Source organism: Labeo rohita, chromosome 6, assembly GCF_022985175.1.
Source record: "Labeo rohita strain BAU-BD-2019 chromosome 6, IGBB_LRoh.1.0, whole genome shotgun sequence".
In the NCBI taxonomy this organism is placed as follows: domain Eukaryota; kingdom Metazoa; phylum Chordata; class Actinopteri; order Cypriniformes; family Cyprinidae; genus Labeo; species Labeo rohita.
The window spans coordinates 24397767-24422402 of record NC_066874.1 but is presented as its reverse complement, the minus strand read 5'-3'; the positions used below and the strand labels follow the sequence as shown (position 1 = coordinate 24422402).

At 35.4% G+C, this 24636-nt stretch overlaps 1 protein-coding gene across 3 annotated transcripts; it reads left to right on the top strand.

The window, feature by feature from the left end:
* The first annotated feature begins 1838 nt into the window (after positions 1-1838).
* tns2b (tensin 2b) lies at positions 1839-23941 on the top strand. 3 transcript variants are annotated; one of them, XM_051113547.1, is made up of 26 exons: positions 1839-2191; positions 6125-6230; positions 6503-6540; positions 9803-9835; positions 10496-10530; positions 10740-10923; positions 11006-11056; positions 12391-12513; positions 12985-13049; positions 13314-13397; positions 13474-13586; positions 14272-14332; positions 14762-14837; positions 15378-15507; positions 15606-15668; positions 15758-15874; positions 17055-18356; positions 18516-18576; positions 18681-19504; positions 20035-20259; positions 20366-20443; positions 20534-20611; positions 22044-22212; positions 22742-22810; positions 23051-23080; positions 23270-23941. In XM_051113547.1, exons 1-26 carry the CDS (start codon positions 2078-2080, stop codon positions 23412-23414), a joined length of 4374 nt encoding a protein of 1457 aa, XP_050969504.1. In that variant the 5' UTR covers positions 1839-2077; the 3' UTR covers positions 23415-23941. The 3 variants fall into 3 exon arrangements, with proteins under 3 accessions (XP_050969504.1, XP_050969505.1, XP_050969506.1); XM_051113548.1 differs by lacking the exon at positions 23051-23080; XM_051113549.1 differs by lacking the exons at positions 1839-2191; positions 6125-6230; positions 6503-6540 and adding an exon at positions 8465-8529.
* Positions 23942-24636: the final 695 nt, after the last annotated feature.

The window sequence follows — 24636 nt, the reverse complement described above, 5'->3', positions numbered from 1 at the left end:
TAGGATGACCTATACAAGTAACCAAAAACATTTATGTATTGGTAGTGGGTAGGTTTTGGTAACATTTCTATATATTAGTTTTATGTTAGCTCACTTAAATAGTCTTGTGTATGCAAACAAACAGTCCGTTTAGCCATAAAATGAGCTCATGAAGTTCTTATAACCTAATTTTATGACTACATGAGCTGCTTTTAATTATGCAATAATCAGAAGAACTTTAATTCATTTCAAATGCAGTATCACACTCCAAAATACTCATATCTAGACACAGTAAGATTTTTAATGTTTTTTAAAGAAGTCTCTTCTGCTCACCAAGCCTGCATTTATTTGATCCAAAGTACAGCAATAACAGTAAATTTTTTACATATTTTTACTATATAAATGAACTGTTTTCTACTTGAATATTTTTTAAAATGTAATTTATTTCTCTGATTTCAAGGCTGAATTTTTAGCATCATTACTGCAGTCAGATTAACCATCAAAAATAATTCTAATATTCTGATTTGATTCTCAAAAAAACATTTATTATTATGTTGAAAGCAGCTGAGTAGAATTTGTTCAGGTTTCTTTGATGAATAGAAAGTTCAGAAGAACAGCATTTATCTGAAATGGAAGTCTTTTGTAGCATTATAAATGTCTTTATCATCACTTTCGATCAATTTAAAGCATCCTTGCTAAATAAAAGTATTTCTATAATTATTTTCTCCAAAAAGAAAAACATTGAATCAAGCTTTTGAATGGTATAATCTAAAATGTTACAAAAGCTTTTTATTTCATATTTATAATTTATTTAATATTTATAAATTATGATATTTGGACCTTTCTATTCATCAAAGTATCCTGAAAAAAAAAATCTACTCTGCTGTTTTAAATATTGATAATAATAATAATAAATGTTTCTTGAACAGCAAATCAGCATATTGGAATAATTTTTGATGGATCATCTGACACTAAAGACTGGAGTAATGATGCTGAAAATTTAGCTTTTAATCACAGGAATAAATTGCATTTTGAAATATGTAAAAAATAGTAAACAATGTTTCAAAATGTTACTGTTTTGCTGTATTTTGGATCAAATAAATGCAGGCTTGGTGAGCAGAAGAGACTTTACATTAAAAAAACATTAAAAATCTTAGTGTTCAAAAACTTTTGACTGGTAGTGTATAATATTTCCATAATTATCTGCAATAATTTGTTGTGTATTCGTCTAGTAGAAGTACACTGAATTATTTAATGAAAAATTGCAAATCAAATTGTAAACGGAAGTGAAATTCATCTTTTTCTACCTTAGAATGTTGTTGTTTTATATTTTTTTTTGACACAGAATCTCACAGCTTCTACTGTTGCCTCATGAAGATGGTGGTCCTTCACCCCCTGTAGCTCATTTTCAATTCATTTAATTGATGTTCCAACTGACCCTGTTTTACATAAACTTTATAATGAATGGAATTTTATTGATGGAAGTTTTTCATGTGCTTCACAGTAACTTATTCATTATTGCACCCACACATGCAGATGCGAGGCGAGTGCTGCTTGGACGGAGCGGATGTGAAGGAACGAGAACAGATGCTTTGTTGTTTCATTCTGCCAATGAAAGATGGAGATGAGGAAGAACAGAAGACCTAATGCTCTCTGTGTGCAGACTTAGGGACTGGGTGGTGGAGAGATGTTGGAACACAAGCCTTAGGGGTTGTGTGAGAGTGTGTGTGTGATGGCTCCCAGTGGGTGAGCAGAGCTCGAGTGCCAAAGAAGTGGAAGGGTCTGACGTAAGCCTGCCAAAAACAGCTGCGAGAGAGACGGAGGAGGGCGTTACATAGTGTGCATGTGAGGGGGCAAGAGACAGTTAGAGGGAGGACACCCCGAGAGACACTGAGAGGGAGACTTTGGAAGTGGGAGAGAATGTGTGCAAAAGTAGGTGTGAGAGACATGATTCTGTGTTGGAACTGGACGCTAAGACATTGAGGAACAAGGAGACGTCCTTGAGGAGAAGGGAACCGTAAAACAAGGAGCAACCTGGACTGAAGACTAAGGAAAACAAGGGCTAAAAAAGTGCAAAAGGAGAAATAAAGCAAGTAAGATGGGTTGTGTCTTCAGCAAGCAGCGGTGGGCTAAAGAGAGGAATCCCCAGCCCTCGGACCCCCCGAAAACACGAGACCTCACAGAGGATGCAGAGATTCTCAGTTTAACAGAGGTATGTGTGTGTGTTTGTGCATGCATGGGGTCATATATAGGTAAGAAGATCACTAGGCAATGAGTGCAGTGGTCTTTCAATGGTTATGTTTTATGTCTTCATAAATCATTTCATATTTGCAATCCTCAAAGTCAGGAGGTCAGTGCAGAACATATGTAAAATATATACAACCTGTATCTTTAATTAATTGGTAACTTTTTAATTAACGATCTATTTCGCATGATATAATGTAGTAAGGTTAATGCACCTTATAAAAGTTATCTTAGCAACAATTTGCAATAAGCTTACATTCATTAACTGTAGATAATACATTAGGTATTGTGAACTAAAATAAAAAAGTAAAAAAGTACTATTTTTATAGCATTTATTCATCTAATTTAATGTTAAACATAGTGTTGTTTTATGTTATGTTAATTTATAATACATTAATAGTCATTTTCTAACTTGAAATGTTAAAATGTATGGTGTACAAGTGAACATTAGATTAATAAATTATGTAAGAGTATTGTTTTGTTGTTAGTTCATGATACCAATGCATAAAATGCAATAGTTATAATTATTATGTTATATTATATTATATTGTTGACTATAATTATAGTTAAATAGTTATGTATTAAATACTTATATATTAAATTATAATGTACTTGAGCTCCATGGATTGGCTGACATAACTGTTTTTTTTTTCAGATGAAAGTTTTTTTTATATAAGTGCTGTTAGCAGTCAATACGTGTTTAAAGTGGCTCTGTTATGAATGTTTATACTGCTTTCATTGCTCAAAATGCAGTTTAATAGACATTAAACAAAATATGAAGTGTATGTAAAGTATTTTATTTTATTTTATTTTATTTTATTTTCTGAAAGGATATTCCTGTCAATGAACATTCCCCCACGCACACATACACTCACGCATAGTAACACTTCCATGTCCGTCATTTGGCGGCAGGTTGACTCTTTGGGGTCAGACATCTTTAGTATGTTATGTGCCCTTAGAATCCAGCCTATAGGATGGAAAATGTACGTAAATAGAATATTTCCACTTCCCATAACACATTGTAAGCAGTGACAAACACTTCCATGTCATGTGCTCTGTGCTCTTGAGAGAAAAAAAGAAAAATATATTCCATAACCACAGACTAATAGCCAGATTAACACACCCATGCAAGCCTACACACAAACACACAGGTTTCCTAGGGATCCTGTGGTCAGAAAGACTGGTTAAAAATAGACGGTGGAATTCTGGGACGGTGGAAGCATACCTCGGCCTTCCCACCTGCTCCCGTCTACTCCTGCCGGGAATGTGAGTCTGTATGTGAGTGTAAGAGAGCCAAAACTCTTATTTCAAAATGTCAGCAGCAACAGTAGCAGAGAGAAACCTCTTTTTGTCTCTCTCTCTCTCTGTCACGTCTGTTCATTTGACATTGGAAGAATTCTAGTAGCCTAAACAGTTTTGCACTCTTCGGAGAAGAAGAAGTGAGAAGGCATGAGGAGAAAGCTGTGTCTGTGTGTGTTGGATATGTGGAGGGAAATGCTTTATCCATGAGCCAAACTTTGGCTGGAGACAGCGGGAGAGAGAGAAAAGGGTGGAGAGCTGAAAAAGTCCTTTATCTAAAACCATGTTTTAAAACCACAAAAGCATGAAACCAGCATTTTGTTACAGCTATCTGTGTTTTATATCTGGTTGTCACATGCTCACAATATGCAAACAACCTCTCTGAAAGGAACTTTTGGACTAGTTGATGAATGAACGGCTTTATATGTGTTTTTAAAAACATACTTTGTTAATGCAGAACACATATTTTCCATAAAATCTTTAGATTGATTGATTGAGGTGGTAATACAACTCAACTCAAGGAATTGCGCACCACTCTGCTTACAGCATAGCGATTGTTTACTTCCCAATTACAGTCTGTAGATGGCAGCATTGTCAAGTGCTAAAACTAACCATGTGCTATGAAGGCCTACATTACTTTTCAAAGACGTTGGGTCAGTATTTTTTTTTTTTTAAAAGAAATTAATACTTTTATTCGGCAAGTACACGTTAAATTGATTAAGAGTCACAGTAAAAATGTAAAAATGTTTAAATTGCTACAAAAGATTTTAGTTTAAAATAAATCCTGTTCTATGGAACTTTCTATTCATGAAAGAATTCTAAAAAAAATTACACAGCTGTTTTTAAACGTTGATAAGAAGATGATAAAAAGAAGAAATGTTACTGGAGCACCAAATAAGTGTATTACAATGATTTCTGAAGGATCATGTGACTGAAGACTGTTGAAATTTCAGTTTTGCCATCACGAAAAATAATTACAATTTAAAATATTTTCAGATAGAAACATATTGTTTTAAATTAGATTTTTTTTAAACAATATTACTGTTTTTATTGTATTTTTAATTAAAAAAATGCAGCCCTGGTAAGTGTAAGAGACTTCTTTCAAGAAAATGAAAAATCTTACTGACCCCAAACTTTTGAACAGTAGTATATATAATTGTCTTGAGAAACATTTTTTTAATCAATACATTTGTTTTATTAACAAAATATTATAAATGGTATTCACAGAGTGGGTTAAAGTTGTTTTTTAGTGTTTAGCTTTTTGTATTTTTTTTTGTATTGGCCAATATGTACACTACCAGTGCAAATTTTTAATTTTAAAACAGTAAGGATTTTAATGCTTTTTAAAGAAGTCTCTTCTGCTCACCAAGCCTGCATTTATTTGATTCAAAGTACAGCAAAAACAGTAAAATTATGAAATATTTTGCTGTTTAAAAAACCTGTTTTCTATTTGAATATATTTTAACATTTTATTTATTCCTGTGATCAAAATTTTCAGCATCATTACTCCAATGTTGCATCCTTAAGAAATCCTTCTAATATGCAGATTTGCTGTTCAAGAAACATTTATTATTACTATTATTATTATTATGATTATCAATATTTAAAACAATTGATTACATTTTTTCCCAGCATTCTTTGAATAGAAAGATCCAAAGATCGGCATTTATCTGTAATGTAAAGCTTTTGTAACATTATTAAATTAAATTAAATTAAATTAAATTAAAGAAATGATAACAAAGTAATACTTTAGCAAGGATGCTTTAAATTGGTCAAAAGTGATGATAAAGACATTTATAATGTTACAAAAGATTTCTATTTCAGATAAATGCTGTTTTTGTTGTTGTTGTTTTTTTTTTTTACTTTCTATTCATGAAAGAAACCTGAAAAACATTACTCATCTGTTTTCAACATAATAATAACTGTTTTTTAAGCAGCAAATCATAATATTAGAACAATTTCTGAAGGATCATGTGACTGGAGTAAAGATGCTAAAAATTCAGCTTTGAAATCACAGGAATAAATGACATTTTAAAATATATTCAAATAGAAAACCGTTATTTTAAGTAGTAAAATAGTAATAGTAAAAATATTTTAAAATTGTTTTTGCTGTACTTTGGATCAAATAAATGCAGACCTGGTGAGCAGAAGAGACTTCTTTTAAAAACATTAAAAATCTTAGCGTTCAAAAACTTATGACTGATAGTGTAATTGATGGCAGTATACCATGGAAATAACTCAATTAGTAGAAAAACACTTTAGAATAGAATAGAATAGAATAGAATAAATTAGAGTATGACCATATAATAATCGTCAAATCATCCAGCTGTTTTATGTAATATCTGTCATTGTGCCAAAAACAGTTCTATCATCACAGAACTATTACCTAAAACAAACATGATTTTCATTCATCGCCTCCATACGAGTGATTGATTTATGCTCTTCATATCACCACAACTGGGGGCGTGTGGACATGTGTGCTTAGTGCTCTTGGCAGATGTGTTTGGGTTTGGTTCTTGCCAAATGTACATACATAAAGATCCCACAGTAACTGCTGCTGTATAATTTTGAGGTCTCTGTGTGTGTGTGCTTATATATGTAGTTGGGGAAAATGGGTTCACACTCCTTTAAAGAGAGGAACTTCAAGAAGAAACACCACTGTGCTGTCTGCAGACAAGCACTCGACAGCCATGGCATGTACTGCAGAGGTAAAACACATTTGTTTTTACTGTTTACATTGACTTATGTTATTTTCTACTAATAGTAGCAGGTATTTCTATCCCCTAACTTTGCCATTTTTAGTTTTGTATTAAGATGTTTTTATTATGTTTATAAAGCCATTTCCTCACAAAACGTAGGTGATTTCTGGTTTTAATGTCATTGTGGGACATTTGGTCCCCATATAAGTAAAACCTGACTGATATATACATATAACGTACATCAGTATTTATAAATGTAATCCACATTTTTCTCCTTGCAGAGTGTAAAACTGCAGTGCATAAGAAATGCGAGGAAAAGGTAAGATTCTCTCTCTCACAGCTGAAATCGTGTTACTACTCTAATGAATTACATTGCATATAGCTAAACTTTAGCTAAACAGTGATTAGCACTTGATTTGGCTTTAACCACTAAGGAAATGGCAAAAAAATAAGCATTTTTGTTGCCTATATGTGTCCTTGTAGCACCATATGTTCATGCATGATCTTAGTGGCTTCTGGTCTTGTGATGTGTGTCACTCTCAAATATAGTACAAATAGGTCTAATTCATACGAGTTATGTACTCTGGTTATCTTTGGTATTAATAGAAATTGCAATCAGTCACCGAATGCCAACAGTGCATCACTCGGATATACACGAGTGTATCCGCACGCTACACGCCACAGCTGTCCCTCTCTTTCTCTCCTTTAATTTCTTATTATTCCCCCCCTGCTCTCTTTCTTTCTCTTTTACTTTTTCTCTACACTGTAAAAAAAAAAAAAAAACTATGTTCACTGAACATTGAATCTTATGTTTTGAGTTTAATCAGTTTACTCATTTTAAGTAAATGACTTGTCTAAAACTAAAATGTCAAGTATCAAAACAATGCAACCATAATTATTCATACCCCAGTGCATGCTTAAAGAAAGATGGATGACATTACAGTACAAAAAACATTGTTAGTGACTAAAAAAATGCATTGTGCAAATCACTATACTAGCTATACTAGTTAGTTTGATTTTGTTAAACATAAAATATGATACTGGTAACACTTTACAAAAAGATTATATGAACAAATCAAATGAATCAAATGAACATGAACGCTAAAAGTGACTTCTAAAGCATTTATTAATCTTAGTTAATGTTATTTCAACATTTACTGATACATTATTGAAATTAAATGTTGCATCTCTTAATATTTAATGAACTTGAGCTAATATGAACCATGATAATATTAACAAAATGAATAAATACCCTGAAAAAAAACAATTTGTTGAGTCAACTTAAAATAATGTTACTCAGCTGCTACAAAATTTTAAGTTCAAGTTTAGTCAACTTGAAATGTTAAGTTGTACCAAATAACAACTAAGATATTTGAGTTGATTCAACTTAACTATTTAAACTTAAAATTTTAAGTTTAGTCAACCCAAAAAAGATTAGTTGATTTGAAGTGTTAAGTTATACCAAGTGACAACTTATATATGAGTTGATTCAACTTAAAATTGTAAGGCAGCAGGGTAACAAATTATTTTAAGTTGACTCAACAAACTTTTAAATAGTTGTTTCAACTTCAAATAATTTGTTACCCAGCTGCCTTAAAATTTTAAGTTCAGTCAACTCAAAAAAGATTAGTCAACTTGAAGTGTTAAGTTGTACCAAGTGACAACTTAGATATTTGAGTTGATTCAACTTAAAATTTTAAGGCAGCTGGGTAACAAGCCCAGCTTTTAAGTTTAACAAAACAATTTTTTTTGTTTAGTCAACTCAAATATCTAAGCTGTCACTTAGTACAACTTAACATTTCAAGTTGACTAAACTTATTTGAGTTGACTGAGTAGCAGCACGGTAACAAATTATTTTAAGGTGATCCAACAAACTGTGTTTTAAATAGTTGTTTCAGCTTAAAATAATTTGTTACTCCGCATTAACATTAAGTAACTTAAAATTTCAAGTTGACTAAACAAAGTTTTAAGGCAGCAGGGTAACGAATTATATGAAGTTGAAACAACTTTTTGAAAGAAGAACTTTTTGAAGTTTAGTAACAAATGTATTGCTCACTGTTAGGTAATTTATTGTAATTTTGTTATGCAGTTCAAGTAATTAATGCATAGAACTATCTACAATAATTAAGTAAATATTTACCATGTGCATGCCCTTGTTTTAGAGAGAGAGAGAGAAAGAGAGAGAGAGGAAGAGAGGAAGAGTTAAGTGGGAACAAGAGAGTGAGAGGATCAGAAAGAGAGAGCAAGAGAGGAGAGCACTTGTGTGTGTGCTATAGGGGCTCTAGAAAACACGACTCATCTGAGAAAGGTACAGACACTGTTTCTTTTTTAAAAAAGGCATCAAAGAGGGATTTAATTTTGCTTTTAGCAAATGTGAAGTAAACTTAATGTACTTTTCATTTCAGGCAGTAGAATCAATTTATGTTTGCAGGGAGATAATCAGTTTGGCACAAAGAGAAATACTATAGAAAAGAGAGAATCAGCAATATATGGAATTAAAGCGGAGACAAGAGTATAAGACACTGACACATGAAAGATACAATCAGATGGTTGTTATGGTTTATAAAAGATGAACATTTATCTTTGTTTGTTTAGTGATTGAAATTGTGTACACGTTTGATTGTGTCTGCGTCACTTGTAATTACTTTTTACCTGTTAAAGCAGGATGCAGTTAATGAACTCCATTGTGTTTCCTCATCCCTCATAAACGATTTGTTTTGTCTGCACTATAATATGATTTTATCATTATGTTAAAGCAACATTTTAGTTTCAACTTCCAACAGTTGGATTTTCCAGCAGGGCAATCTAAAGTCACAGCTCAAATAATAAACAAAATGACTTTTAATTAAATTTAAGACAGTAATACAGTGAACATTTGTGACGTACATGGTGAAAAATACTCTTACAAACAGACTCATGGTCAGATAGAAGCACAGACCAGCTGATCTTCTGAAATAGAGTAGTGGAAATAGTTCATAAAGCCAGCAGGCATTTCATCCGTCCTGGATGGGAGAGATCAGCTGCTTTTGTTTCTCTTTATACATGTGTCTCCACCCTCTGTCCACATCAGACTCCCTGTCTGTCAGGATATCCCACATCACACTTACACTCACCCACCGATATGGTCTATTTAGGTTTTCCAATGACACTCCTGTTTGATTTACCCCTCTTGAATACATGGTTACATCCTTGGCTGTACATTTAATTGCATTTACTAACAAAATGGTATTATAAGCAAAGTTGTGTTTGTTAGAGTCTGTAAGTTGAAATGTTATGTCTAAACTAATTACTGAGAAGGAAGCGAAGTGAACGTGTGCAAATATGTGTGCGCACACTCTCACAGACGGTGTTAAACAGTACCAGATGTCCCCTGGTGTGATAGTAACCTAATGAGGACAGAGAGGATGTCTTAAAATGGAGAGTCACCCCATGGCCCCAAAGTATGCTAGCTGTATGTGTGTATGTTTAAGAGGCTGGTATGTGTCACTTAAATGGTCTCTAATGTCTAAACCCTCCAAATCATGCATCAAAGACTTGGTTTCCATGTGCCTAAAACATACCTTTCTCTGTCGTTCTTCCAGGTGTCTGTCCCTTGTGAAGTTATCTCAGATCCAGTGAGTATTACCCCAAGTTGCTTTTTACCAAATATCTCAAAACATTGCATCCATATTACATTTACAATAATTAATTTAGCAGAATTGACATTGAGGGATCTAGCTGAGACTTTATGAATCTTATGAGAACTGAGTATACACAAAATCTCAGTGTTACCAAATATTAAGTTGAGGGTGCCAATAATAAACATGTACCAAAACATTTGCAACTCCAACAATTTTCTGAGAGAAGTGTTGCATTTTCTGACAGAATTGCAAGGGTGCCAATATTTTTGGCCATGACTGCATACACACACACACACACACACACATATATATATGAATGAACTTCAAGCAAAAAACAATGTAATTTTATTAGATAATAGTGCTATTTTTGAAAAGTGCATGTCTGCTTCAGTCAAGCTTCTGTAATTTCTTTCTGCTGCAGTATCAAAGGAACATATTAAAACAATTTGAAGGGAAATAAGAGGTTAATTTTCAATTGACCATTATTTTTACAAAGGCATAATTGGAGTCCAACATAAAAGAGCCATTATTATCACAAAAGGAAGGTTAAAGGAATTACTAAGTGTGTTTGATGTATTGGAATTTAAAAGCAATGTCTGTAGAGTATGTAACTGCTTTTTATTCACATTTTTTTAAAACTCTTTTCCTTCCTAGTCCCCATTTCAAAACCAGATGAACATTCCTCCCGGGTAAGAGCAAATTTTATAAAGCTAAGTCTGAATGACAGAGAAAAGAGCAACATTTTTTTGAATTCAAGAAAAATCTCTCCCAAAAAGTAAGAGTATGTCATCACTCACATTCAGGTTTAAAAATCATCATTACTTTAGGGATGTACTGCTCCTTTAGTTTGCATATGTTTGTAATTGAGTGTGTTTGTTTTTTATTGTGTGTTTTACAGTAGAGACAAAATGGAGAGTGTTATGGAGAAGTTGATGGGCAGTCATTATGATTTTGACCTGACCTACATAACTGAGCGTATCATCTCTGTCCTCTACCTGTCTGATCTGGAAGAACAGCGTTACAGCGCTAACCTTAAGGAAGTGGCAGCCATGTTGAAATCTAAACATCAAGACAAGTTTTTGGTTAGTTGTATTTCTGTTTAAAATCATTGTTGAGTTTTAAAGGCATATGAATTAGTAAAATGTCTCTTTCACTTCTTCTCAGCTTATAAATCTGTCAGAGAAACGACATGACATCTGCAAGCTAAATCCAAAGGTATCTTCTTGATGTTTTATTAAAAACAGCTTTCTATGTATTATTCCATTAACTAGATTTGCATATACAGTTGAAGTCAAAAGTTTACATACACCTTGCAGAATCTGCTAAATGTTAATTATTTTACCAAAATAAGAGGGATCATACAAAATGCATGGATTTTTTTTATTTAGTACTGACCTGAATAAGATATTGCACATAAAAGACGCTTACATATAGTCCACAAGAGAAAATAATAGTTGAATTTATAAAAATGACCCTGTTCAAAAGTTTACATACGCTTGATTCTTAATACTGTGTTGTTACCTGAATGATTCACAGCTGTGTTTTTTGCTTAGTGATAGTTGTTCAGGAGTTTCTTGTTTGTTCTGAGCAGATAAACTGCCCATTGTTCCTTAGAAAAATCCTTCAGGTCCCACAAAATCTTTGATTATTCAGTATTTTTGTGTATTTGAATTCTTTCCAACAATGACTGTATAATTTTGAGATCCATCTTTTCACACTGAGGACACCTGAAGGACTCAAATGCAACTATTACAGAAGTTTCAAACGCTCACTGATGCTTCAGAAGGAAAAATGCATTAAGAGCCAGGGGTTTTTGAATTTTAAAATCAGGGAAAATGTAACAATTTAACATGTAAGAATCTTCTGTAGCTTCTGAAGGGCTGGACTAAATGAAAAAAAAAAAGATATTTAGGCAAAATAAGGAAAATGTACACATCTTCATTCTGTTCAAAAGTTTTCACCCCCCGGTTCTTAATGTATTATTTTTCCTTCTGAAGCATCAGTGAGTGTCTTAACCTTCTGTAATAGTTGCATATGAGTCCCTCAGCTGTCCTCAGTATGATAAGATGGATCTCAAAATCGTACAGTCATTGTTGGAAAGGGTTCAACTACACAAAAATACTGAAAAACCAAAGAATTTGTGGCACCTGAAAAATCTTTCTGAAAAACAGTGGGCAGTTTAACTGGACAAACAAGAGACTCATAAACAACTATCACTTTAAAAAAAAAAAAAACACACAGCTGTGGATCATTCAGGTAACAACACAATATTAAGAATCAAGCGTATGTAAATTTTAGAACATTTTCTCTTGTGCACTATATGCAAACGTCTTTTATGTGAAATATCTTATTCAGGTCAGTACTAAATAAAAAATAACATGCATTTTGTATGATCCCTCTTATTTTGGTAAAATAATTTTAACAGATAACAGATTTTGCAAGGTGTATGTAAACTTTTGACTTCAAATGTATCTTCATTCAAAATCATTCTATGGCTTACTTGTGTTGATGTATGCCTCTGTTTCTGTATTTCTGGGACCATTTCTCAGGTTGAGGAGTTTGGGTGGCCTGATCTACATGCCCCGTCCCTCGATAAAATATGCGCTGCGTGCAAAACAATGGAGAACTGGCTTAACTCTGACCCCCAGAACGTGGTTGTACTTCACTGCAAGGTTGAGATCAGAACTTATTTGATATTTAATTTTTAATTTATAAGAGCTAAAAGTCTCTAAATGTCATCAGTCTTATTAAAGGAATAGATCATCCAAAAATTAGATTCTGTCACCATTTACTTACTCCAAAGTCATTCCAAACTCAAATGACTGCCTTTTTAATGGAAAAGTTTAGTCTAATGTACTCTCTTTTTCATGAAGTTACAATTAATTGGTAGTGAAAGCACTATAAAAGTATCATAAAAGTAGTCCATACAACTCTTCAATCCTTCCCACTAGTGGGCTGTTAAACTCGGTGACCAGATAAGAGTCAGCGAGTTGAACTTAAGATATAAACTTGTAAATGATGACAGAAGTAAATGTTTTACAATTTTCGTGTCATAGAAAGCATGACCCAAAATTAACATTAGTTGTTGTACATATTTTTTTTCTCTATTTGTCTCCTTTTTTTACTACCTGTCACTTTCTCAGGGAAACAAAGGAAAAACAGGGGTGATTGTGGCAGCTTACATGCACTATAGCAAGATATCAGCTGGGTATTTACACACACAAACATTCACACATTAAAGAGTTATTTTTTGGTGTTTTATTCAGCAAGGACTCATTAAATTAATTAAAAGTGAAAGTAAAAGTGCTGTTCTTTTGAGCTTTTCCATAACATAAATAAATTACATTTTAAAATATGTAGCTTTGGTGAACATCGGAGTCTTCTTTCAAAATCATTGAAAACTCTTATGCTGTGCCTTTCGGAAGCATTTTACTATAATTACACTTGATTCTTTCTGTATGAATACGTGCAGGGCAGATCAGGCTCTCTCGACAGTTGCTATGAGGAAATTCTGTGAGGATAAAATCTCTTCCTCTCTCCAGCCATCTCAGAACAGGTATGACCAACCTTTATTTCTGTTTGTTCCAGAATAACTTGTTCTGGATAGGTCATGATGTTCTCTGTCATTTCAGGTATATATATTATTTCGCTGGTCTTCTCTCGGGTGCAATAAAGATGAACAGCTCCCCTCTGTTCCTGCATCAAATTCATATTCCAGCTTTGCTCAACTACCAGTCAGGAGGAGGTACACAGCATGTTCAATCATAACCAGGCCTTATTTTGTATTTTCTGAACTGATTTTGGGGAAAAGACTACAAAAATCTCTATGAATGTTTTACATTTTGAAAATGTGTTAAAGTGATAGCTGAAGCAAAAATATAATCTTATTTTACTCACCTTGATGACGCTCTAAACCTGTATGACTTTATTCCATCATACAGGTTTGAAATGACATGAGAGTGAGTAAATGATGACAGAATTTTCTTTTGTGGGTGACCTTCCCTTTCATTGTGAATACTCATATGTGACCCTGGACCACAAAACCAGTCATAAGGTGTCAATTTATAATAAATAAGCTTTCCATTGATGTATGTTTGTTAGGATAGGACAATATTTGGCCGAGATACAACTATTTGAAAATCTGGAATCTGAGGATGCAAAAAAATCTAAATACTGAGAAAATTGCCTAAAAGTTGTCCAAATTAAGTTCTTAGCAATGCATATTACTAATCCAAAATTACGTTTTGATAAATTTACAGTCAGAAATTTACAAAATATCTTCATGGAACATAAAAGAAAAGTTTTGGCATAAAAGAAAAATCAATAATTTTGACCCATACAATGTATTGTTGGCTATTGCTACAAATATACCTGTGCTACTTAAGACCTTTTGTGGTCCAAGGTAACAGATTTTCCATTGCATTTTGCAGGTTACTCTCCCTTTCTGAAGATCTATCAGTCGTTGCAGCTGGTCTATTCTTCAGGCAAATAGTAAGTGGGTCTGTTTTATCAGTCTCATTACGTTTGAGATGTTTTTCAGCACTGTGGCTTGGTGATCACTGCTTGCGGTCTGATATATTGACCTGTGGATCTCAACCCTGCAAAAATAAACATCTTGTTGGTTTAAGCTGCTCAAAGCTGGTTTAAGATGATCTTAAGTTCTGGCTAAAATTAAGTAGTTAGTCTCTCAGCCATGCCATGCTGGTTTAGCCGGTCAACAAGCTGGTCTCCCAGATTGTCCAATTGAAAAGTATCCAAGCACCTCTAAATCCAGCCAAAATACCTGCCTGAGCAGCTCTGGTTTACAGTGTGTCCAAATTACACTTCTCTTCATCTTTTTTATCATGTCATGTCCTTTCTTGACTGTACTATAAAAAATGAGATGTCATACTTTTCTGACTTTTTCTGTTTGTGTTATAGTGATATTCAGGGCCCTAACAGTAAAGTCCTGTGTGTGAATATTGAACCAGCTCTACTGCTGAAGGGAGATATTCTGGTAAGAACACTTATACATTTCACTAGAATACATTCTTGTTACATTAGATTCTATTACAACCTGCTCACTAGCCATTGCTTTGAATTGAGAAAATATTTTAAAATATATAGTTAAAAACTGTTTACTCAAAAATGAAAATTCTGTCATTAATTACTCACCCTCATGTTGTTCCAAACCTGTAAAAAAGTAGTTATTTTTGTTTTTCTTTGCACAAAAAAGTATTTTCGTAGCTTCATATAATTAAGGTTGAACCACTAATGTCACATGGACTATTTTATCGATGTCCTTACTACCTTTCTGGGTCTTGCTTCGTTGCGTTGCTGTCTATGCAGGGTCAGAAAGCTCTCAGATTTCATCAAAATATCTTAATTTGCGTTCAGAAGATAATCAAAGGTCTTATGGATTTGGAACAACATAAGTTTGATTAATTAATTACAGAATTTTCATTTTTAGGTGAACTAGCCCTTTAAAACCACATTTTCACCACAAAGGCACCACATTTTTCTCAGTAAAAATGTTCATCTTACTGTCTGTCTTTAGGTGAAGTGTTATCACCGTCTCTCAGATGATTGTAAGAGAGAATGTGTGTTCAGAATCCAGTTTCACACTTGTAGTGTTCATGGGTCTCAGCTTGCTTTTGACAAAGGAGAACTTGACCATGCTTGCACAGGTAAACACACTGACTGTCCCCTCCATTGCCACGGCTTTTCAAAAGCAGAGAAATAATGTGTGTTTTCAGTGTTATGATTATGATTTGTGTGTGTGTAGATGACCGTTTTCCAGCAGACGCCACAGTGGAGTTGCTGTTTTCTTCTGGCCCGCAAAGAAGAGGTACACATCTATCAAATGCACTTTTTCAGCTTCCTTCCCTTTGTTAGCTCTATCTGAATGCTATATGTGTTTTTTATGTCTGTTTTGAGGTGGAGAGGTACAAGGAAATGAGCCGGGAGTATCTGTGGATTATGCCACAACAGATCCAATTGTGCGCTGGGACTCGTATGAGAACTTTAACCTTCACCATGAGGATAGTGCTGAGGGTATGTGCACTCTAAATACTAAATACAACTTGTTCAAATGAATCTGTGAATTTTTCTTCTTTTTTAATTATAGACTTAATATTCATGTGACTAAGGGTGTGTTCATACTTGTCATGTACCCTGGTGCGATTGCTCTGTTAGTGCGGTTCTGGTGCGCACCAAACAAGCGGACCAAGACTGCTAAAAAGATGAGCCTCGGTCCGCTTCCAAACGAACTCTGGTGTGGTTCGAATGAAATATGAATGCAGCATGGACCAAATACTTCTAAACAAACCTAAAGCAGGAAGTAATGACAAGATGCAATGCTATGCAGCATGATTTCACGAAGGGAACGAGGTGTATCCAAAACAAAATGAGGAAGGGCAAACATGTAGAAACAAGGAGGTAAAATGCCTTTTATGAGCTCTTTTTGAGTTCACAGGTGGTGAAAATAAAATCATATACACGCAACAATGAGCGTGCTTAGTCCAGCAGACGGCATTAGGTTTATTCAACTTAAAACAAATTTGAACGCACCTTCTCTTTTTGTTTGGAGTGTGAACATATCACTATGCCTTTAGGTTTGTATCTTTAGGTTTGCTGTCAAAAATGTCAGTGTGAACACTAAGTGGACCAGGACTAAATGTATCATTTTCCTTTTTGGTCCGGACCAAATGAACCAAACGAACCAAGTGTGAACACACCCTAAATGTGACTTTGGACCACAAAACCTGTCATAAGGGTCGATTTTATTTATTTATTTTTTTATTTTGAGATATTTATATCATCTGAAAGATGAATAAGTAAGAATAAGTAAGTTATGTGTATATGTTCGTTAGGATAGGACAATATTTTTACTGAGATAACTGAGATACAGCTATTTGAAAATCTGGAATCTGAAGGTGCAAAAAAATTGAGAAAATCACCTTTAAAGTGGTCCAAATAAAGTTCCTAGCAATGCATATTACTAATCAGAAATTAAGTTTTGATATATTTATGGTAGGAAATTTACAAAATATCTTCATGGAACATGATCTTTAATTAATATCCTAATGATTTTTGGCCTTAAAAAAAAAAAAAAAAAAAATCTATAATTTCGACCCATATTGCTACAAATATACTCATGCTACTTACGACTAGTTTTGTGGTCCAGGGTCACAAATAATATGGTTTTGTCTATGTGTTTCCCTGTGATCTGTAGATATCTGCCACACACGTGGTCCTCTGGATGGCAGTCTGTATGCTCAAGTGAAGAAGCGTCGAGCACCAGGCTCCAGTCCCACCGGATGCTCGACTTCTGTCAAAACCTCTACACATTCACCCAGTCATTCCTCCTCTACTCCTCCCATTCATCTCTCCATCCAGCCTCTCTCGCTCAGCAAAGACGCAAGCCGCTCCTCAGCACCACCCGAATCCCTCTCTCCACCTCTGAGAGAAAAAAGAGAGAAGGACGAAGACAGGGAAAAACACAGAGAAACCGCAATTCTTGACGATGGCGAGTGCTCTCCTATTAGACCTGATAGGTCCGTTCAGTCTTGTTACGGTCGCCCATATTCCCACACTCATTCATTCTGTGACCCCGACCTGACCAACCAACATGCACTTGCACAAACGCTCCATCCCAAACACCACACACTTCCCTGCAGCCGCACCGCCCCACTGCCAGTCCGAGACTTGTGTGTATCCCAGCCGGATCTTTTATGGGAGAGAGGGCGATGCCTGCACCATCCCTGCCCAGAAACCGTCAGGCACATGTACTCATATCCCACTCAAGAAACCCACCTTCATTCACCACTTTCCCACTCACAGTCTTCCCGTTCCCACACACTTCCTGCACAGACACATGCTATGTTCTACTCTGGGGAGGCGTGTCCTGTGTTCCATTGCCCTGCCCTCCCTCAGGGCCACGCCCACATCCCTCCTTCTCTGACTCCTAATCAGTCCCTACTCTCCAGTCCGTATCGAGAATTGCGTTACAGCACCACTCCGCCAACATCGTGCTCCTGCAGGGACTGTTCTCGCTTACGAGAGGACGTTGCTCTTCATTCTTTACGAGGCAGAGAATTAGAAGCTCTCCCTTGGTCTAGAGAAGCGGAGTTTGGGATTAGAAGGGAGGGGCCTATGCACTGGAGAGATGGAAGGGCGGAGTCTCATTGGGAGGGAGTTCAAGAGGGCGAATACTGGCGGCGCAAACTAGCAATGTCACCAGTAATGCTATCATACGGACGATGCCACGCTATCCCAAAACAAGATCAAACTGTATACATTACAGACACCCAACCTGACCATATTACCCCACTCAGTCCATATCCCAGCCCCCAAAGCAGTGGCTACCATAGCCCTCATCCACCCTGTCCTTGCTCTCCACAACCGTTCAGAGAGAGTCCTGGATACGCCTCCATCAGTCATTCCCCAAACTCCTCCCCCATTGCTATCACTCCATCTCCAAAACGAGCCAATCACAACAATGCTTCAGCTGCAGAGAGTCAGCATGGCGTGAAAGGTAATCACAATGACACAGCAGACTATAAATCATAACTAAACTAAACGATGTAAACAATGACAGAATTTTCCTTTTTGGGTGAACTGTCCCTTTAACTTTCAGCTTTCTTGTCCTTCCCTAATTTAATCTATTGTTCATTCTATTTTGTGTGTTTTGTAGATGGGTGTATTAAAGTTTTAGAAGCTGATAAAAGTCACATTGAGGCCTTTTCTCCTCATCGGTAATTGTTTCTTCATGTACATTGATCTCTCAGCCACCGTTTTTGATAATTATACACTGAATTTATTGTACTATCAACCTAACGTCCTCTGTGTATTTTAACAGCAGATCAATGGAGGTGGGAGAACCAATGAAAAGCAAAGCTCTAGAAAGTAACACTTTCCCTGGGTCTCTGATTGCCACTGTCTCGGCTGTCAGTGGAGCAGAGGATAATATGAAGAAAACACCCATCACAGATTCTACATCTCACACCACTCTCATAAGTAACCCACCATCATCCAAGACTGTGGAGTCAGTGCAGGTACAAACACACAAGTCCTGCGTCCCAGAATTAGAGCAGGATAAAGTGGAGCGCCCCGGCTCATGCTACACCTCAGCTTCAACCTCAACAAGTCCTCAACCTCCTCTTTGCTCTTCAGAGAGAAGCTCTGCTTCTGAATTCCCTTCATTTAGCATAAATGCTGAAAGGCAAAGCCTGACAACCTTGACCGACTGCAATGAGGAAAGCAGCAACAGCGACCTGACAACATCGTCCCCTGACCCTGACGGCTACATCACACCATCATTTCCTATAGCATCGTACAGCTACCCTCTTCTGACGGTGCCTCATGTGCCATACACAGGCTATACTGAGATCACCATCCCGGCCTCCTTACCCCAGCCTCCTCTTCCTGAAAAACAACGTGCCTCCCCGCTTCAGAATGCATCTGATTGCACCAGCACTTCCTCAATAAGATCAACTGGAAAACCTACTTCCTCTGCCCAGTTCCATGTGTCCTTCTCTACTACTGCCAATGAATTGCCTCTGGCATCTAAATGCAAAGTAACCCCCTCTAGTGGCATGGAGGAGCCAGAGAACCGCCTCAGCTCCAAATTTGTCCAAGACAGCTCCAAGTACTGGTACAAACCTGGCATTTCAAGAGACCAGGGTGAGAACATCTGCATTTTTAGTGGTGCTTTCATCAGTATTACTTACATTATTTACATTTATGCATTTGCATTTATGCATTGCTAGCCCTATGCACTACAGTTTTAATTCAATTCAATTCAAATTTATTTGTATAGCGCCTTTCGCGATACATATCGTTGCAAAGCAACTTTACAGCAAATTAGAGTTTTTACAATATATTTAGTAGTAGCTTACTAGTGGTGACTATGTCAAGTTGATGTACATATGGCAGAGATGTATGGTAAAGATCAACTAATGATGTAATCAAACAGACAAAGAACATCGATCATCAGACTAATGATTTTTCTCTGGTGGATGATAAACCAAGAAAAAAAAACCCTCTTTTTTTGCAGTGCCCTAGCAAGCTCATAGCAACACAATGAAATTAAACAACTCAATACCTTACAGTCATCATGTCAGTGCTCTTAAAGATCAATATTTAGGAGGTGATCTACATTACAGAAATATTCCTGCCACTCTGCTAACAGAAGTATCTCTTTCCCCATTTAGCCATCGCAGTATTAAAAGATAAGGAGCCCGGCTGCTTCCTCATTAGGGATAGTAATTCATTCCAAGGCGCATATGGATTGGCCCTGAAAGTCAGCACACCTCCAGCCCACGCTAGTAACCATGGAGAGACAAGCAACCCACAGGAGCAGCTAGTTAGGCACTTCCTGATTGAGAGCGGTCCTAAAGGAGTAAAGATCAAAGGCTGTCAAAATGAAACATATTTTGGTGAGACAAAAAAAAGATTATGTCTGGTTTATGAATGATTTTCTAAAGCTCTGTGTTGAAAACAGCACCCCCTATTGATTGAATTCTGATTATTCTTTTCATCCAGGCTCCCTGTCTGCTCTGGTGTATCAGCACTCCATTACTCCTGTGTCTCTTCCTTGTGTTCTACGAATCCCAGATAGAGGTCATACAAACACATAAACATACAACAATGAATATTTATCCCATAATAAGTGTGTAATAACTGCCAGATGTGTGTGTGTTTGTGTTTCAGATCTTGTAGGAGAATTGCAAGAGTTGCAGAGTGGAAGTAATACCAGCACTGCTGCAGACCTATTAAAACAGGGGGCAGGTGAGTATTTATTTTATTTTATTTTATATATTTTTATATTATATATTTTTTAACATATTATATATTTTTATATATTTTATTTTATTTATTTTATATATTTTTATAGATGGATGGTGGTGAAAGACAATAGTATTAAATGCATTAAGAAGGATATTAAGTTATATACACTACCGTTTAGAAGTTTGAGGCTGGTAGAATGTTTTAATGCTTGTGAAATATTGTTACAATTTAAAATAACTAATTTTTTAAAATTAGTTGTGCTGCTTAATATTTTTGTGGATACTGTGATATTTCTTCAGGATTCATTGATGAATAGAAGGTTCCGAAGAACAGCATTTGTTTAAAATGTTGTAAAAATATGTCAACGTCTTTACAGTCGCTTTTGAACAATTTAATGCATTTTTTATGAAAAAAATGTAAAAAGTTTAAAAATACACAACCAGTCAAAAGTTTTTGAACAGCAAGATTTTTCATGTTTTTTTAAATAAGTCTCTTCTGCTCACCAAGCCTGCATTTATTTGATCTGAAGTACAGCAAAAACAGTACAATTTTGAAATTGTTTTACTATTTAAAATAGCTGTTTTCTATTTGAATATATTTTAAAAAGTAATTTATTCCTTTGATTAAAGATACATTTTTAGCATCATTACTCCAGTCTTCAGTGTCACATGATCCTTCAGAAATCATTCTAGTATGCTGATTTGCTGTTTAAAAACACTTTCATTATCATTATTTTCAATTTAAAGCAGCTGAATAGAAAGATCCAAAGATCAGCATTTATATGAAATAAAAAGCTTTTGTAACATTATACACTATACCATTCAAAAGCTTGGAGTCAGTTTGTTTGTTTTTTTTTTTTTTTTTTTTTTTTTTTTTGTTTTTTGGAAAAGAAATAATAGAAATTAATACTTTTATTTAGCAAGGATGCTTTAACTTGGTCAAAAGTGATGATAAAGACATTTATAATGTCACAACAGATTTCTATTTCAGATAAATGCTGTTCTTCTGAACTTTCTATTCATCAAAGAAACCCAAAACAATTCTACTCAGCTTATTCACAACATAATAATAATAAATGTTTTTGAGCAGTAAATCAGAATATTAGAATGATTTCTAAAGGATCATGTGACTGGAGTAATGATGCTGAAAATTCAGCTTTGAAAATATATTCAAACAGAATTCAGTTATTTTAAATAGTAAAAACATTTCAAAATTGTACTGTTTTTGATATACTTTGGATCAAATAAATCCAGGCTTGGTGAGCAGAAGAGACTTCTTTAAAAAACATCACAAATCTTACTGTTCAAAAACTTTTGACTGGTAGTGTAAGTCTCATAGTGTGTTAATGAAGAATATTGAGCATAAAAGTAACAAATATCCTCTTTCTCCTTCTAATATTCTTTGCTATTCTCTCTCCTTCTCTCATTGTCAGCTTGTAATGTTCTCTACCTAAACTCAGTGGAAACGGAATCTTTGACAGGCCCGCAAGCCGTCTCCAAAGCAACCAAGTGCACTTTGACCCAGGAGCCTCGTTCTTCGCCAACAGTCGTCCACTTCAAAGTGTCCACACAGGGCATCACCCTCACTGATAACCAGCGCAGGTACAAACACACATGTCCAGTAACACTTATGTTTTTCTCACCAAGCAAAACAGTTTACATTGTAACACAGCATTATTAATATCACTCCCCAAGCATATTTCTACCTCCATCTTTCAAATGTGAGATTAAAGGCGAAATCCATTTTCAAAAAAAGGATTCACATATAATGTACTCACCCCCTTGTCATCCAAGGTGCTTAAAAATCAAAATCGAAATTCATATTCAAAGTTCAAAATTGGGGCACCATATCACTCCATTATATGAAGAAAAATGCTGAAATGTTTTCCTCAAAAAACATAATTTCTTTACGACTGAAGAAAGAAAGACATGAACATCTTGGATGACAAGGGGGTGAGTACATTATATGTGAATCTTTGTTTTGGAAGTGGACTTCTCCTTTAAAGTTACTGCTTTTAGACTTTGAAGTAAACTGCAAGCACGTACGGCTCATATCCAAGAAATTAATCGGAAACACTGGAAAGCAAAAACAGACCTCACTCTTTGTCTCTTTCTCTTTTTCTTTATATAGACTGTTTTTCAGGCGACATTACCCTATTCATAGTGTAACTTTCAGCAGTGTGGATCCACTGGATCAAAGGTAAAATTTAAAAAAAAATACAACATACTACATCTCTAATGTACTTTGCTTCATTGTATGGCCAAGCCAACATGTCTAGAGGAGAAGGTTTGCCTCTCATACTGATCTAATGCTGTCAACCTGCTATTATTTTTTGCGCAAGGGCTCTCCTGCCCTTTTTTATGCTTCTCTCTTACTTGCTTTGCTTGTACATGTTGCTTAGCCTCTGTGTGTGTGTGTGTGTGTGTGTGTGTGCGCCAGGTGGACTGATGCTGATAACACTTCCTGCAAGTAAGTGCTTATACTTATACAGCTCTATATTCTCTGTCAGTGTAGCATTTCTAGTGCTTTTAGGAGGCTTATTCCCAAATGTGTAAATGTAGGAGTGAGACAAGTGTTTTTCTTTCTATGCCGCTCAGATTAAGCAAGTGACATGAAACAAATCTGCCATGGTCTCTGATACATACTTGTTTTCTATAGGATGTTTGGATTTGTTGCACGGCGCAGTGGTGGTTTGGGAAACGTGTGTCACCTGTTTGCAGAGCTGGACCCAGAGCAGCCAGCCACAGCCATTGTGAACTTCATCAATAAAGTCATGCTGGGACCTCAACAGCTGCGAAAATGAACACAGTATAGGAGAGATGGGGAAAAACAAAACAGAGTGAACAAAGGACAAGATGTATCACAGTGGATATTGTCAGTGTTACGTTTATATACAGAATGTGAGACGTTTTTCTCATTGGGATACACAAAACTGACTTTTACGACTCCCTTTTTTCTGTCATGTGTAAATCAGTGAGATCCAATCATGTGCATTATGAAGTGATTTCAAATTATATGCCTTTTATTAAAAATGAAATGGTAAAGTCTAATGGATAAATAAATGAGAGAGAAAGTTTTTGACGCTCAAACCTATTTTTGGTTGAGAAAATGAGCCTTTTAATTCGACCACTCAGGATGCCAAAGATGTATGACTCTTATGTTGTTCAGTTGTTATTTTCATTGATTTTGTGCGTGTGTGTTTTTTTGTTTTTTAGTTAAATGGTCAAAATGTTTTGGTTGTTCGTTTTCTATTCAAAATGGCCTTTACAAGACACAAAGTCATATTTTTAGCAACCGATGCATTTTTAAATTAAATTTTTGGTATTTAAATAAAATATGAATAAAAATATGAAAAACAGAAATGCCTAGAGACTCCTTTTTATTAAAGAAATTTCCAATTTCCAGTTATTTAATAAAGGTTTGCAGTAATAACGTGCTCAGAGTTTTCTCTTGAGGCGTCGGGTTTAAGAAACTATAATTGTGATACACTGATCTGTAACATCATGTACCAAAACACTGTGATTACTTTAATTCTATAGATTTAGATTCTAAATGTGTTAATCATGTCATGTCTCACTCTCTTTCTGGTAAGTGCTGACAAGAAAAGCACTGCTAGTCTTTGCTTGTTGCCAGTTAAGCATAGTTTGCTTAGGTGCGGCGTACAATCCTAAACTTGACATCTTACGTTAAGCCATTTAATTATGTTAAATACAATTTATCACCTAGTTACCCGCCAATTATAATCAAAATAGAACTTACGTGTTCTGCACAGTGTAGATTTTATTAGGGGTTCAAGTGCCTAGCGCTGAAACCCCATTGTAATTGTTAGAATGGTTGATCAGTGATCTCCATGTAAAACTGATCGTACAGACCAAACCGTAAATTGTAGAGACTTGAAACTTGGAGGGATGGTAGTACTCACACCGCCTACAATGTGACCCAGTCTCGCCCCAGACGGCCTGACGGGGGCGCTACAGCGATCCAAAGTACGAAATTGTTCGTAACTCCTAAACCGTCAGTCGCAG